This window comes from Cynocephalus volans, chromosome 1 (assembly GCF_027409185.1).
Source record: "Cynocephalus volans isolate mCynVol1 chromosome 1, mCynVol1.pri, whole genome shotgun sequence".
Lineage (NCBI taxonomy): Eukaryota > Metazoa > Chordata > Mammalia > Dermoptera > Cynocephalidae > Cynocephalus > Cynocephalus volans.
The window spans coordinates 95,118,481-95,134,695 of NC_084460.1; the positions used below are offsets into that span (position 1 = coordinate 95,118,481).

Here is a 16,215-nt window from a genome sequence, read left to right on the forward strand (position 1 = left end):
TTATTCAAACATCTGTTACAGTATCTTTTAAGGACTCAAAGATTGATCATACATAGAATTCTGATTTTTAAAAAATAATGAAAGAGTTTTAAAAGATGAAAAGAGTCATAACACAAATAGCATATTTTGAAATAATCTATTAAAGAGTACTGTAAAATACTTTTCATTCTTTATAGTTAAGGCTGACTATACACACTTTCTTCCAAATCTTACACGTAAGGCAAAGTAAGATAATGAATAAAAGAAGTAGGCAAAAACAAATGTTACAGTGCAACAACTAAAATATTGAAAAAAGCAAAGAAGTGGAGGTTGTATTCACAAGACCATCAGGAAACTGCATATCACAATTTCTGTTTAGCTCATAACTACAACTATTCTAAAAATAGCAAAGACTTACCTCAATAAAGTCCATTATTCCCATCTGTCTCCCTTTCCTAAATAAACTGAGGAACATTTGTTTATTAGTTCTAAATTATCTACCCTCAATATATCTTATTTATATCCAAATGTCAGTTAAAAACTTTCTTTTATAAATATATCTTTTAAAAACATACTCATTTTACTTTGATAATTCAACCTTATCTTTCAAAATTTCACATCTCTTTAAGAAATAAATCTCTCTCTCTACCCTTAAATATTTAAAACTACCAGGAAAATGTAATTTATGAAGAAATGTGTTTTGATGGAAAAAATAATACATTTGGAGAAAGATAGTAAGAGAAAAATACAGGAATTTAATAAATAGAGCTGTGTTACTCAAAGGTAAAAGATTAAAAAAAAAAAAGTTAACATAAGGACAACTATAACATGCATAATGACCACATTAGTGATATCAGAGAACGTTATTAATTTCACGGGGAAAAAGGTTTCAAAAATGAAATAACATAATTTTTTTCTTAATTTCAAAAGAGAGGAAGGCAGGAAGCAACAAAATAAGACCTTATTATTTTAGCTTTAATTTAATTCATTCTTAAAGTGTTATATTTTTGATATTTCTATCCCAAATATGTTCCTCCAAAGTTTCCCCTAACAGAAACAATTTTTAAAATATAAGGAGCATAAGGAAATTTTATTTTCTACTTATTACAAAAACAAATCACGGAACTAGATAGAGAGAAAATAAATTTAAGTTAAATTTGATTTCCTTGAAGGTACTGTATAGTTGCTAAGCCTGTATTTTTGTTACAATATCCATTGTAAACTCTTCAAAAACCCACTAAAAGAAAATACAGACATGAGTAACTGAATGACAAACTCATTTCTAGATGTCCACTTGTTTTTGTCAAGTTCTGTTTTTTAATAAAATTGAATAGGAAATGGAATTCAATCTCTTTATGCCTGTTAAGATCAGTCAGAATGACAAGGATTAAAAAAATAAAAAAATGTGCATCCTAAGAACCAAGATATTTCCCATTAAAGAACAGACTCTGAGACTAACAAATAGCCATTAAGTGATAAAATCTCTTCAATGAGGTTTAACATGAAACCTCTCTTTAGGAAAATTCATCTCCTCGGTTAGAAATTATGAACGTGATCATTCTGACTAAACATTTAGAGAGTTTATTTCAATTTTACTATAAATTACTTTACAAATTCAAAAAAATCTTTTAGAGTATTTTTAAAGAAAAATATTTTTCAAGATAATTTTCGTTTCTAGGCAACACTTAAAAGTTTTAGAGATTCATTGATAAATCTCACTATAATCTCTATTATTCAAAACTTTTACTCCTCTCAATGGATTTTTTCACCCTCAGTATTAAATTCATCCACTGAGATTTTTTAACTTTTTAAATGAGAATTATTTTAAGTACATATTTTCCCTTAGTAGAAATAAAAAAACAGAAGTTTAATAATTCTATAAGGCAGTGTACACATAATATTTTTACATAGTTGGACTCTTTCCTAGAATAAAATATTTTATAAGATTTTAATTACAAAATACAATTTAACCAAAAAATTACATCATACAAGCATACCTCCACCTTGAAACAAAAGTCCCTAAAGGCCAAGGACTTCAGAATGTATACAACCCGAAAGGGTTAGCTAGATAAACCATACGTTTAAGAACATACAAGCCAACAGAAGGGATCTATGAAGGATAATCACCTTAAGAGAAAAAACTTTGTGCAGATGACACTGGTTCAAATGCATTCCCTTGGGGAAAAAAAATCAACTCTGTAAAGATAGCAGATGGATTTATTTAAATAGTAATAAAATTAACGAGGGACTTTAATAACCATCACAAATTATCAAGCATGCAACCATACTACAACAAACGGCATTTTTTTTTTTTTTTTGCCCATACAGCATGTTTGTCAGAATACTGACATACAAAAATTTCAAGCTTTTTAAATTCATAGGCATTTAGATCTAGCAGTAAAACATAGTGTGGGAGAAAATAGTTTTTACTTTCAGTTCAGCAAGAAAGTCAAAGAGCTTCCAAGGGCTTACCACTGGTGGATCAACAGGTGCTGGTGGTTGTACTTGTAGGTTTACCGCAACAGTCTGTGGAGGAGGAAGAGTCTGAAATGGCAACTGGACCAAAGCTTCTGCAGCTGGAAGATCCTCTTCTGACACCAAAGCATTCTGCACCAAAACCTGGCCCTGGGATAGAATTTCAGGCTGCACTTGTAAAGACTGCATGGACTGCAAGGGCAGTGGTGGAATCTGAGCTGGAGGAGATGTTGACATCTGTGGAGGGGTTGCAATTGGGATTGGAGAGGACTGCAAGGTTGAGTATTGCTGGTGTGATGCTGGAGATACAATCTGTTGACCTGGGGACACCAAGGCAGACTGCTGAACTGGGCCAATGTGTACAACAGGGGAAGCTGAAAGTGGAAGATGGGATTGAAGATTCAGCTGTGCTGTAGGTTGCACCTGATTAGCAGTGGACTGCTGCAAATTTGATCCTGGCTGGAGAGCTGATGACACAAGAGGGTGTGGCTGAATAAGTGCTTGTGGATGAATAATTATAGTAGGAGACTGACTTGGTGAATGAGGTGGTGGAGGTGACACCACTACAGACTGCTGTGCTGACTGTGACTGACTAGGAGACATTGTTAGAGGGGGATGACTCTGAATCGGTGAACAATGCTGTGACTGGGCATTATTGGGGGCTGGAGGAAGGCCATGGTTTTGGAGTGGAATACAGTGCTGGGATGGAGGTGGGTCTTGAGTTGGATTCTGAAGTGTGATTGGCTGAATTTGCTGTTGCTGCTGTTGTAGTATCAGTTGATGATGGGAAACCTTGGGAGGTGGTGAATGAAGAGGAATCTGCTGATGTTTTATTAGAGAATGAGGCTGAATTGGAGAATATGAAGCTGTGAGAGAAAAAAATGACAATCAGTATTGATTTCAAAAATATCACAGAAATTTTAAAATAAATCTAAAAGAAGAAAGTTTTCACATCAGAAGATCATAATCATCAGAATTCTATTAAAAGTCTTTCAAACAAGAATGATTTGAAAATTTAATGACAAATAGCTTTTCCTTGGAAAATCATAAAAGTTGCATGAAATAAGCTATACTGTCATAAGTTCCAAAAGAAAACTGCCTAAAAAAATAAATCTGAATCTATACAGGATTTATTCTTATTACATTTTACAGGTCATCAAAATATCTGCATTAACTTTTAGCAAAGTTTACACACTTGAATTTCTTCTTTGGGGAAAGAGTATCATTACTTAACAAGTATAATACATAAAAGATAACTTCAAAATCATAAAAATGGTATATTAAGATTCGTAAAATAAAGGTCTCATCCTTTCTAACCTATGTCTAAACATGCTTCCAACTAACAGTCACATTACTTATAAAGCTTGCCAAATGAGTTTCCAAATTTGAGCTGAGATGAATAGTCAGTGTTATTTGACCCAAGAAGAGAAAATGTTTTGTATAAAAATTTAATTCAATTAAGCAAAGCACAGGTGTGAATACTGTAGCACAGTTAAATAATCACTGTAATTAAGAAATTCCTTTTTTGGGGGGTGGAGGGCTATAACGAGACCCACTGCACCAGAAACTCTGGGGCTGGAACCTTTTATTTTAATTGAAACATAACTAAATGTATGTATCTGTAGGGTACAGCATTGAATATTAATACTTGTATGCAATATGTGCTGCTCAAATCAGGATAATTAATATATTCAACATTACACAATGTAATCATTTTTTGTGGCCCTTTACCAATTTCTCACTAACCCCTCCTCTCTCCCTTTCCTACCTCTGGTGGCCTCAAAGAACTGAAATTCCAAATCTAGAAGAGCACTAGTTTTGCTCGCATAGAATGTGGCAATCAGAAGCCAATGCTATCTAAATAAAGGTTCTCTCCCCCACCAAAAAAAATCCTACAGTAATTTCTATGTGATACTATCAGGTTTTCTCCACAGAGGAGCCACTCAACAACAGGGATAAATATACATAATAATTAGCAACCAAGTTGTAAATGGTTCCTCCATCATTATGACTGATCTGTATACTGTTAACACAGAGGGAGATGCTCGTAAAACCCTCTCTATCTAAATAAGAATGGAAATTGGATTCAACAGAATATAAACTGAAATTATTGCTTAATATTAATATCACATAAAATTAAAAACATTGAAAACAGATCTAAAGGCAGGGCAAATTTCTTTTTAAATCTCAAAATGTCAAGATACAGACTATATAACACCTTGTATCTATTTCTGTATTCAACTACATGGGACAATAGCCTTATAAAAACTTTCAACTTTTTTAAAAAAATATTTTTACATTTGGTTATTATTTAAAATTTGGGAGATCCTTTAATGCAATTAACATATGATTAATATCTCAAGAAAGTGGGGTTCAGAAGGTTCAATAGATATCCACTAATTGTAAGAAAAAAAAAAACAAAAACATTAGGTCTAAAATTCCATCTAACAAAATAATTTTCACATAATAACTAGCCTAGCACTTCAAGTTACACTGAAATTTTATGCCATCCCTTTATAAATGTGTTGATATAGACTATGTTGTAGAGTATGCAAAAAAGATGAATTAACAAAATCTTGAATTGCTATAGATTGCCTTTCCTCGGGGGCTCAAGGTGCTTTCACATCTCTCATTTGTACTCATAAAATGCATACAAGTAGATGGGTATTATCATCTCCCTCTTAAAAATAAGGAAATAGATTTTTTGCAAGCATAACAACAAAAGCATGCTTTAATTCAATTTTTAAATTATAATTTTTTTTTACTTTTTATTTTTTAATAACTAAAGTCCATACAAGTTATGATTTAAATTTACCATATTCTTGAAGTACAATGGATATTATATCCACTAGAATAACAATTTTTTCTGTGCTCTAGCAAGTATGCAATCTCTTATATTGTAGAGCTGATAACTCAATAGGTTAATAGTCTATCCTTGCACCTAAATTAAACTTTTCTTGGATAAGAAATCAAAATGAGTTTACATATTTTATATTAATCCATAACTCCAATTGACAAGCACACATATTACAAAATAATTATGAAGATATTTGAAACAATACCACTAAATAAGAAAAGCCCTAGTGTTCTGGAGAATCATGTCGTGAGTTAATTTCTCTGATTTTAATAAACACTTTATTATTGTCAGGGTGGCCTTACACTTGAAGGATTAATAACTAGCATCATCTCTCACACAGATATAACTCTTCATTATTTACAATAATATTTTATTCAATAAATAAAATAATTACAATTATTGCAATTACTGTAATTATTTGTTACAATTATAAATAAAATAATTGTTACAACAACCCCATGAGACAGACAGGGTACTATAGTATACCTGTTGGTATACCAATCCAACATATTACAGATGAAGAAATTCTGAGTAGTTAAGTAACTTGCCTGAAATCATCTGGCTATCAAGGGACAGCACTGGGTCTAAAATCCTAACTGGGTCTAAGGCTCTGTTATGGATTGAATGTTTGTGTCCTCACAAAATTCACATGTTGAAGCCCTAACCCCCACTGTGACTGTATCTGGAAATTGGGACTCTAAGGAAGTAATTAAGGTTAAATGAGGTCGTAAGGACAGGGTCCTGACATGGTAGGATTCATGTGCTCATAAAAGAACTCGTGTGCACACACTTCCACCACGACCAACACTACCACCACAAGAGGACGTCTGCAAGCCAGAAAGAAAGCCCTCACTAGAAACTGAACACTGCTGGACCTTGATCTTGGGCTTTCTAGCCTCCAGAACTGGGAGAAAATAAATTTCTGTTGTTTAAGCCACCCAGTCTATGACATTTTCTTATGACAGAGCAGACTAATAAAGGACCTTTCCACTACACATTACATTAATGTCTGCAAAAAACAGCACATATTTTTTCCCAATTAGAATAGTTTTATAAAAGCTCTAAAAACTGCCATAAGAAAATTTCAGCTCTAATAACAGTTCATGATTATCTCCAAACATCTGGTTGAGGTTCACCTTTATTTTATGTATAGAATTACTACCAAGTGGAAACTCCACCTTCAAGGAGAAATGATTTTTAAAAGCCCCAAATTAATATAGCACCCTAAAAATGCAATAAGGAAACAACAGCCGTGTCCATTTTAACAATTATTAGACTACACTACATCAGAATACATGTAGATTTTTTTATATTTAAAATGACCTATAGGAACAGGCATTGTTTTAATTGAGGAAAAGCACAAATGATCAATTCTAGAATCTCCCAAAATATCGTAGCTTCATATTAACTTCCCACCAATAAGAGCAGAAAAACTAAAAGGGTGAGAAAGATAGCTGTTGACTTGCTTTAAATAAGTGCAGTGTAAGGCTTAACAAACGTTTAAGTTTGGTAGTTGCAAAGATTTATATTTATATGCTCCACGTGGTTTTGTTTCTAATCAACACCATCACAGAAAACTGGAGTCTGGTAATACATGTACGATCTGAATTTGGAATTGAAATTGACCTGTGACTTTTTGGTGGTTTTGGCTTAGTGGTCCCTTCCAAACCTACATAAAATATTGGCCATCAGAGTAAGGCAAACTATAAGGATATTACCACACTATCAACAACAGTGGGAGGAGTAAGGTCAAACTTGGAAACACGTATTGGAAATTAAGGGAGACTAAAAATCTAAAAGCAGATCTACTCGCTTGAACTAACCCTAAATAAATTCCCAGCTTTCTCTGAAGGTAGCATTCTGCTGTGAGAAAACTAACCTATCCATTATAATCCAGCAAAACCACATTAGAAACTGTCCCCTAAGCAGTCGTTCCAAGCAATGGGTCACTGCTGCTCCATGATGACTCACTCTGTCAACACTGGGCAGATGCTGGTTTGAGGCTAAGAATGCTCTGGACAGTGCAGTGCAAAACCCAGTTATCAAGCCACATACAGAACAGAGCCTGGCACACAGATGCTTATAAAAAAGAATTCACATGTAACTATACCATGAATAGATTTTTTATTTATACATTATATCAAAGCCTATACTTATCTAAGATTCAGATTTGGCAATTCTAAGTAGAGTGATAACTAATTATTGCTAATGAGAAAGACTGTACCATAATTTTCAAAATTCAAGTATAAAAAACTATGAATCCAATAAATATGTACTGTCCACCTATTATCAGTAAGTACATATAAGGCACAAATCTGTGCTGTCAAGATATAAGAATTAAAAGATGAATCTGAAAAAGGATTTAAAGAATTAATAAATGTAAAGTGCTAAAACAGGGCCTGATATGTAAGTGCTCAATATTATTATCTTAACATCAAGGAGCTCACTGTTTAATAGAGAAGTGTAAGTATATAAGCACTTATAAGATCAATAAGTATATAAGTAACTATAAAAAGTTAATTATAAAGATCAATAAGCATATAAATAACTATAAAAGAAAAAGAACCATAATGGAACATAAAATGCTACCGAAGTTCAGAGTGAGGAAAAATTTCTAACTAAGGGAATCAGACAATGTCAAGATTTTGAGATTCAGTGATGCAGAAAACGTTGGCTGTATTAACACAGAGGAAATACGAAAAGAGAAACAGGTTTAGGTGGAAAAAAGCACACTTCAGTAATGTAAAATAAATCTTTAAAAAGTAAAGCAGAGTTATAGAAGGAAAGGAGATGCTTATTTGATGAGGTTGTAACAAAGGAAAATTTTCAAAAAATGAAGTGTACGTGAGGTGTCTAGACCAGTACATTACTTTCTTTCCCTCCCTCCCTAACTCTCTCTCTCACACGCACACACACTCTCTCTCTCCCCACCTCTCTTGTTGAATAAACAATAGTTATACTGATATAAAAATATATACAGATATAGTAAGAATAGGAGAAACCTAAGTATGCTTGAGAAGTAAAGGAAAGGATCTGGCATGGGAAGACAAAAGATGCTGTGATAAGTATATACTGAGGAAGACCAGGAGCAGGTAAAAAAAGATGGGATCATATATGCAAATGGTGCTGACTTTTAGGAGAAAGCAGATAACTCTTTATCTTATTAGAAATGAAGAAAGCTCAATCTTGAAAAATTCTGAGATAAATAAGACACAGTACAGATGTTCACGCGAGATGGTCCGAACATGTTCAGTATGAAAACCATGAGGCAAGGTTATCTGGGATTCCAAACTTGATGAGAATAAAAACAACTTAGTTGATTCCCTGACATCTTCCTCTCAGAAATAAAATTAGAGATGGAATAAAACAACATCATAAGGAAAATAATTATACATAATCCTTATGTCTGGAAAGAGACAAATTCCTCCCACTGATGATAACCTTAAACAAAATAATACACTGTACTTACTTCATAAGCTTTTAAATTTGTTCCACTAAAGCACATTAAACTATAGGCAAATCTTTTTTTAAAGCTAAAAGGTTTTATCGACATAAGGAGAGACCAGCACATAACAAAGATGTCAATCAAATATTGATTGACCAAAAAAACCTATTTTATTGTTAAATTTGTTTTAGCTGTTGGGCTTTCTAAATTTCTCTTTTTTCAAGCTACGTATGATATTGAGATGTTCTTTTTTTAACTTACGAAATTTACATTTAAAAATATTTTAAAGAGTATCTTTCTTGTTCAAGTAATGGATGTCCTTTGTTTTACTCTGCTAAGAAAATGAATAATGCAACTATTTTCAACAAAAATTTTATCCTACCTGGTGCTATTAACTGGTGAATACTTGATGTCCGGGTGACAGCTGTGCTTCGTGATTCCAGACCTGGACTTTCTCCTTTCTTATTACTTTCTGGAGAAGGATCTCGTTGGCTCACTTTAGAACTGGTCACTGTTGTTTTGTTATGACAAATTGTCAATGACTGAGTTTGATTAGTGCTTTTTGGAGGCCCATTCTGTGAGCTAGATAATACACCCAACTTCTGGCTGCGTAATGTTAAATTCTGAACCTAAGAACCACATAACAGAAAATAAGGGTGAAAACAGATAGTTTTAATTGATGTGGTAATCATTACCATTATAACAATAATGATGACACATTTATATTAAGCTTTTCATACATAAAATTCCAAATACTTGAAACAACTGGTTAATCCTGAAAGAAAGGAGAGTTATTATTCTGAGTAATTACATCTTAAATATTAAGTGGTAATTCTTTTAAAAAGACATTAAAGGGAAGGAGGGAAGGAAGAGAGGCAGGGGAGGAAAGGAAAGAGAGAAGGTAAGAAGGAGGGAGACATAAGGAAAGAAAGAAAGAAAAGGAAGAAAGGATGGATCATGAAAAACTAAATGAAAACCGAATATATACATATGAAGGGTCTTCAAAAAGTTCATGGAAAGATTCATGTTATCTTTTAATTCCATTATTATATTAATTTTGTATTCTGTGTGTGTGTGTGTGTGTGTGTGTGTGTGTGTGTGTGTGAGAGAGAGAGAGAGAGAGAGAGAGAGAGAGAGAGAGAGAGAGAGAGCGCTATGAATATGAGGAAATTGCTATGCATTTAAAAGTTACCAGCTCTAACTATAGATATTATAAGGGGACATTAATCTTGTAAGTAAGAAAATTAATTAACCTACTCCAAGTCACCTATTCCATTGTGATAATTATGAAAAGCATTTTTTAATAAATTTTGCTGTTGTTATTGAACACTCACTGCTTTTGAGAACTAGATCTCATGAACTGAAAAGACTGTGCATGGGCCTGAAATGGGTATATGTGGTAGCTCGTCTATACCCAGGGCTATTCTAAACATACAGCCAGTCAGAATGGTGGCAAGGATTATCCCAATTTCTACCATATGAGATTTATAACATTGCCAAATAGCAAGGCAGAAAATACCTCTCTAAAAGTTACCTAATTTCTTGCCTGTCTGGAATGAATGCAACAAATACATTTATGCTAGCACTGGCCCCAGGAGGAAATTTGAAGTAAAAGAGATTCCAAAGTGACAAAGCAAATGATATATTGCTGCTTTATAAATGTTTTTCAGTTTCATATGTGTTCTGTCTCTACAACTTCATCATTCATTGATGCTCAAAGGCTATACTTTCTCTGTCCAAGTGCCAAATGTAGTGTTCAGCCAATAGCGGGTACTAAATAAATGTTCACTTCAGGCCTGATGAAGTTTTAATCAATTCTATTCTAATCTACTGAAAGAATTTTCTAAGTGAGACCATATGGAGCATCTTCTCTGCTTTTTCTCAAATATTTCATATCCGTGTAAACATAAACAGACTAATAACCACTATATTATTAAAGCTTAATACAAAAATAAAATAAAATAAAATAAAATCCAGATTTCTCAGATTGCCACTCAAAGCCCTCCACAATCTAGGCCCAAAGCACTTAGAGCCGCTTTCTACTCCTCCAGCCCACAATTCTCTATTCTAGCCAAACTGTTCTGCTCACCATTCTCTAAACATACCATGTACATCCTTCATTTGGAGTCTTTGCTCAGGCTCCTCTTGCCTCAATGCCATCCTTTCTCAAGGCTGTCTCCTGAAGCTCAACACATTCTTCCAAGCCCAGTAAAATCCCACTCTCCCTCCCCCCAAAATATTCCCAAAGTCCCCGGTTAGAAAATAACTTTACCCTCCCCTCTAGAACAATTTTTCCATAGAATTTCGGTCATATTGGCTTGTAACACTGACAAATGTCTAGCTTGCTTTAGAATTACTAATGTCTGTGTCTGTGAAATACTGAGATTCTGTCTGTTAGACTACCATCACTAACATTTTGTACTCCCCACAGCTCAGTGCTGCAGATATAATAGAAACTCCAAAAGTATGAGGTATTCTCCTATGTCTGATTTTGAAAAATGTTACATGTCTATTTTTCTAGTAGGTATTTAGTTCTATTTATAGTTTCCTTAGACTAACATTAAAATCTGCTCATATTTACCCCCCAAAGATCTCAACAAATATCTGTTGGAAGCACATTAAAATACCCCAGGAAGTGCCGACCCCGTGGCGCACTCGGGAGAGTGCGGCGCTGGGAGCGCGGGTTCGGATCCTATATAGGAATGGTCGGTGCACTCACTGGCTGAGTGCCGGTCACGAAAAAGGCAAAAAAAAAAAAAAAAAAAAAATACCCCAGGAAGACAACATAAAAGTTAACATTTGCCACAAATGATCTGTAAAGTTAACCACATAATAATGACAACTAAAGGGTAAATAACAATCTGAAAAACTTGAAAGAGTTCCTTCGAATGAAAAGCATATTCACAGAAAATGAGTATTTGACACAATGAACCCCTAAAAGCTGAAGCACATTTCTACAGAATAATACACTTTTTTCTTCTAATTTTCCTTTTTTTCTTGAATTCTAAAAGAAAATATGTATTTATACATAGTATGTTATATATATTGTGTATTATTTATATGAATATATAAATTTTAGAATATGGCTATAATATCTACAGTCATCTTGGCTTAAATTTTGACATGGTTTAAATAAATTCCAAACATGTAAACTTTACTGCTAAAGTATATTACAAAGATAATTTAGCTTTTAATAAAAAGACCACACATTCAGATTTCCTTGAGAGAACTTTAATTTTGAGAGAAAACCCACCCTTTCTAATATAAAGGCACTATACTAGGGCACTCTAATGTCCAACTTTCATTTCATCTGAACCTTTCTTATGATAGAATTATGAAAACTTTTCTGACTTCTGAAAAAGTCTTTATTTTGCTGAGCTATTTTTGCTAATTTCACTCCTTACATTTTTATAGTAGGTTCCTCCTGCCAAAATACTCTCATATCAATTATTTAACTTCAATATGACAAATACTGTGGAAATTATCATAGCATCCCTTCTTTGTAGATGGGGAAACTAAAAGTGAATGTCACATTGCTTGTGAGTAAAGCTGAGTTTCTACCTTTCAAATCCAAAGGGCTGTTTTTCCTCAGTTCTAACAGCATTCCTCAGATAGCCTTGGGAGAATTTCTTACTCTTCTATAAATATACTTTTTGTCCTATGATATCTTTCTGAAAAAAAAAATTTTTTTTTCTTTGCATGGTAAAGAGAAGGGATAGAGCATTTAATATAGTAAATAAGGGTAAGACATTCCAGATTTCTTTTTTTTTTTACAGTATGCTATAAAAAATGTTTATACTAAGGAAAAATGAACTGTTAAACTGACTTCTATAGCTTAAATACCATTAAAATAAAACTTCAAATTAGTTATTTCTTGATTACAAGCAAATTATTATTTTTTTGAAACTGCAAATATAATTTTAAAAAATCAACAAAGTGGAGTAGAAATTTTTTAAAACTAACAATCCTGAACCTGAGGAAAGTTACCACTTGAGTGTACAAAGCATTAGCATCACCTACCACTAGCTTTATTCACTACCATTTTAAAAGCACAGCAAAGAAAAACAACATTCACAGACAAATTTCTAAAAGGTCAATCCATTCCTCTAGTTCCTCAAAAGTCCACCCTTAATTAAGTCAGATCATCACAGAGCCACATACCCAGAACATATCAAACTGGACCCCGAAGACCACTTTCATAAATTACTTTGACTACACTCATGTTAAGGATGCTATTAAAGATATTTTCTTCATGAGAACCCTCAAGACAAATTGTGTTCTAGAGAGCCTGTTAGAAAGAGTTGTATGTTCCTAAGCAACTGCTTTGTTTTACCTTGGAAGCTGTAAATCCTTTAAATGGTGTGTTTCTCTCTTCACTATTAGCTACTTCAAAGCTAAGAACTGACTTTGTGACTCATCTTCAGACAATGTATAACAAAAATAGTAATTAGTAGCATGTAATCTTATGTGGCAGGCACTACGCTAAATGCTTTATGATTATTGCCTCATTTATTTCTTATAACAACTCTGAGCTATTACTTGCAGTTTACAGCAAAGAAACTGAGGCTTAGGAAGGATAATATTAACAGCTACCATTTGGTGAGTGCTGACTGTGTATCAGACACTGTTTTGTTTTACACTTATTAATATATTTAATCATTACAACAACCCTTTATTTTATAACAGTTTATTTTATTTTATATTGTTAAAACTGAGGTGAGCAGTTAAGAGTATATAATAAGATGGTAGAGCAAGTATTTGAACCCAGTGAGTCTGGCTCCAAAGTTGATACCTATGACAAATATTATACTATGACCTTGTCCAAAATCAATCAGCTGGCAGATAACAAAGCTGGCAATTGTTGTTGCTGAAGTCAGAATTTGAACCCAGGTCTTCCTATCCCCCCACCTCTACAAAAAAAGTACTACTTACTTAGTGCCTATGATGTTCTAAATACTAAACACACATTACTCATCTTTCAACTTCCCCTAAAAGTAGGAATGAGTATTAGAGATGTTTGGTAACTTGTCTAAAGTCATACATTTAATAAATGAATGAAGTGGGAGTTGAACTTAAGTCTATACAGAACTTCATGCACGTAAGTTGAGTAGCAATCTCACTTCTAGCTCCATGCTACTTTCCTACTCTTATCTGTGCTTTTCTTCTTACATGCTTTCAATTTATTTTATCATGTTTTATTTTATGTACCATGTAAATTAATTAAAATCTTAGTTGGAACAAAGTCAAATATAAATGAAAAACTAAAATTTAAAATATTCTGGATGTTGACAATGGTCTAGCTCTAATAGGTTTTATAAAACCAAAACAAAGAGAACAGGAAGATCATTACTTCAACAAATTCATTCTACAAGAAGACATTGTAAATAAGTTTAGAGCTGAAAAAAATCTTAAAGTTAACAAAGACAATGGTCTCATTCTGTAAATGTGGAAAGAAAAGTCCAACAAAGTTAAGGAATTGTGGAGAGTCACAGAGCAAGTTAGGAGAAACCTAAGTTTAACTGACCACCATCTTTATATATATAGTAGTATATGAAAATTATGAAAAATCCCACAGAATATTATTACTATCTCATTTCTTACTTTTTAACAGAAGTTTGAGATTATTAGTTTAAAAACAAGAAGCCAAGGATGACCCAAAGATACACTACCTTCTGCCATATGTAGCCTAAGACATTTATTATGGAAAAATACCAAAACAGTATCATACAAAGTAACATTCTACTCAATTGTTTTAATTTAAAATTTACTCAATCTAATTCATTTTTATCAAATTTATTGAGGTATAACTTACATACAATAAAATGAACAAACCAATTCAATGAGTTCTGACATATGTACGGACCATGTAACCAATGCCCCAATCAAGATATAAAACATTTCCATCATCCTAAAAGTTCATTCATGCCCCTTCCCAATCAATCTCTCCCACCTTCTGCCCTAGGAACCACTAATCTGATTTTTGTCACTATAGATAGTTTTACTTGTTCTAAAATTTCATATAAATGGAATCACAGAGTATGTACTTGTGTCTAGCTTCTTTTGCTAAACATGTTTCTGAGATGCATCAGTAGTTTTTTCTTTTTTATTTCTGAGTAGTTCCACTGCATGAACATACCACAATCTGTTTATCCACTCAGCGGTTAAATGACATTTGGTTTTTTCCAGTTTGGGGCTATTCTGAATAGAGCTGCCATGAACATTCATTTAACATGTCTTTATGTGGATGTATGTTTTTAGATATCTTAGAGTAAACACCTAGGAGCAGGATTGCTGGGCCACATGTTAAATGCATACTAAACTTTGTAAGGAACTGCCAAATTGTTTTCCAAAGTGATCGTGCCATTTTACAGTCTTGCCAGCAATGTATGAGAGTCTGGTTGCTCCACATTCTTGCCAATATGTGGTAGTATCAGTCTTTTTCCTTTCAGCCATTCTAATGTCTGTGTGGTGATACTAGTGGTTTTAATTTGCATTTCTATAATGATCAATAATGTTAAGCATTTTTTCATGTGGTTACTGGCCTTTCTTGTACACTGTCTTTTGTGAAGTGTCTGTTCAAGTCTTTTGCCCATTTTTAATTGAGTTGCTTATGATCTTATTATTGACTGTAAGCACACTTTGAACATTCTGGATATAAGTCCTTTGTCAGATCTATGTATTGTGAACATATTCCCTTAGTCTGTGACTTGCTTCTTCCATTTTTGTGGTATCTTTTTTTTTTTTTTTGTCTTTTTCATGACCGGCACTCAGCCAGTGAGTGCACCGGCCATTCCCATATAGGATCTGAACCTGCGGCAGGAGCGTCGCCGCGCTCCCAGCGCCGCACTCTCCCGAGTGCGCCATGGGCTCAGCCCTGTGCTATCTTTTGAAGAAGAGTTTTTAATTTTTATAAAAGCCACTTTGTCATTATTTTCTTTTATGGTTAGTACTTTTTGTTTTGTTTTGCTTTTTGGCGGCTAGCTGGTACAGGGACCTGAACCTGTGACATTGGTGCTATAAGGCTGTGCTCTAACCAACTGAGCTAACCAGCCAGCCCGTTACTGCTTTCTGCATCCTAAGAAAGCATTGCCTACCCTACAGTTGCAAAAATATTCTCCTATGTTTTCCTCTAGAAAATTTACAGTATTAGCTTTTACTTTAAGGTCTACATTGTACTTCTAGCTTATTTTTGTGAATGTTGTGAGGAGAAAGTTAAGGTTCACTTTTTCCACAGTACCAAATAAAGTAATATTCTACTCAATTTTTAAAATTTAAAATTTGCCTAATTTAATTCATTTTTAAACTTAAAATTCATACTGACTAAGTAACTGCTTGCAAAGGAATCTATACAAAAGAATTCATCTCGCATAAGAGAAATAAATCTGTTTTACAATAAAACTAATCATACTATATCATTAGCAAATGTTCTCATTAACATGATTAACATAAAATAACCCAT

The 16,215-nt window shown here is 33.3% G+C and overlaps 1 protein-coding gene across 5 annotated transcripts in view; it reads right to left on the bottom strand.

The window, feature by feature from the left end:
- Positions 1-16,215, bottom strand: part of PHC3 (polyhomeotic homolog 3) — a 61,354-nt gene that overhangs the window by 24,454 nt on the left and 20,685 nt on the right. For all 5 annotated transcript variants that reach the window (XR_010023624.1, XM_063097270.1, XM_063097264.1 and 2 more), the window contains exons 7-8: positions 9,139-9,385; positions 2,452-3,320 (exon numbers count right to left, since the gene is read on the bottom strand). Coding sequence is in view for 4 of the 5 variants with exons in the window: in XM_063097270.1 (XP_062953340.1) it covers positions 2,452-3,320; positions 9,139-9,385 (1,116 nt within the window). In the remaining variant the exon portion in view is untranslated. The remainder of the gene's footprint in view (positions 1-2,451; positions 3,321-9,138; positions 9,386-16,215) is intronic.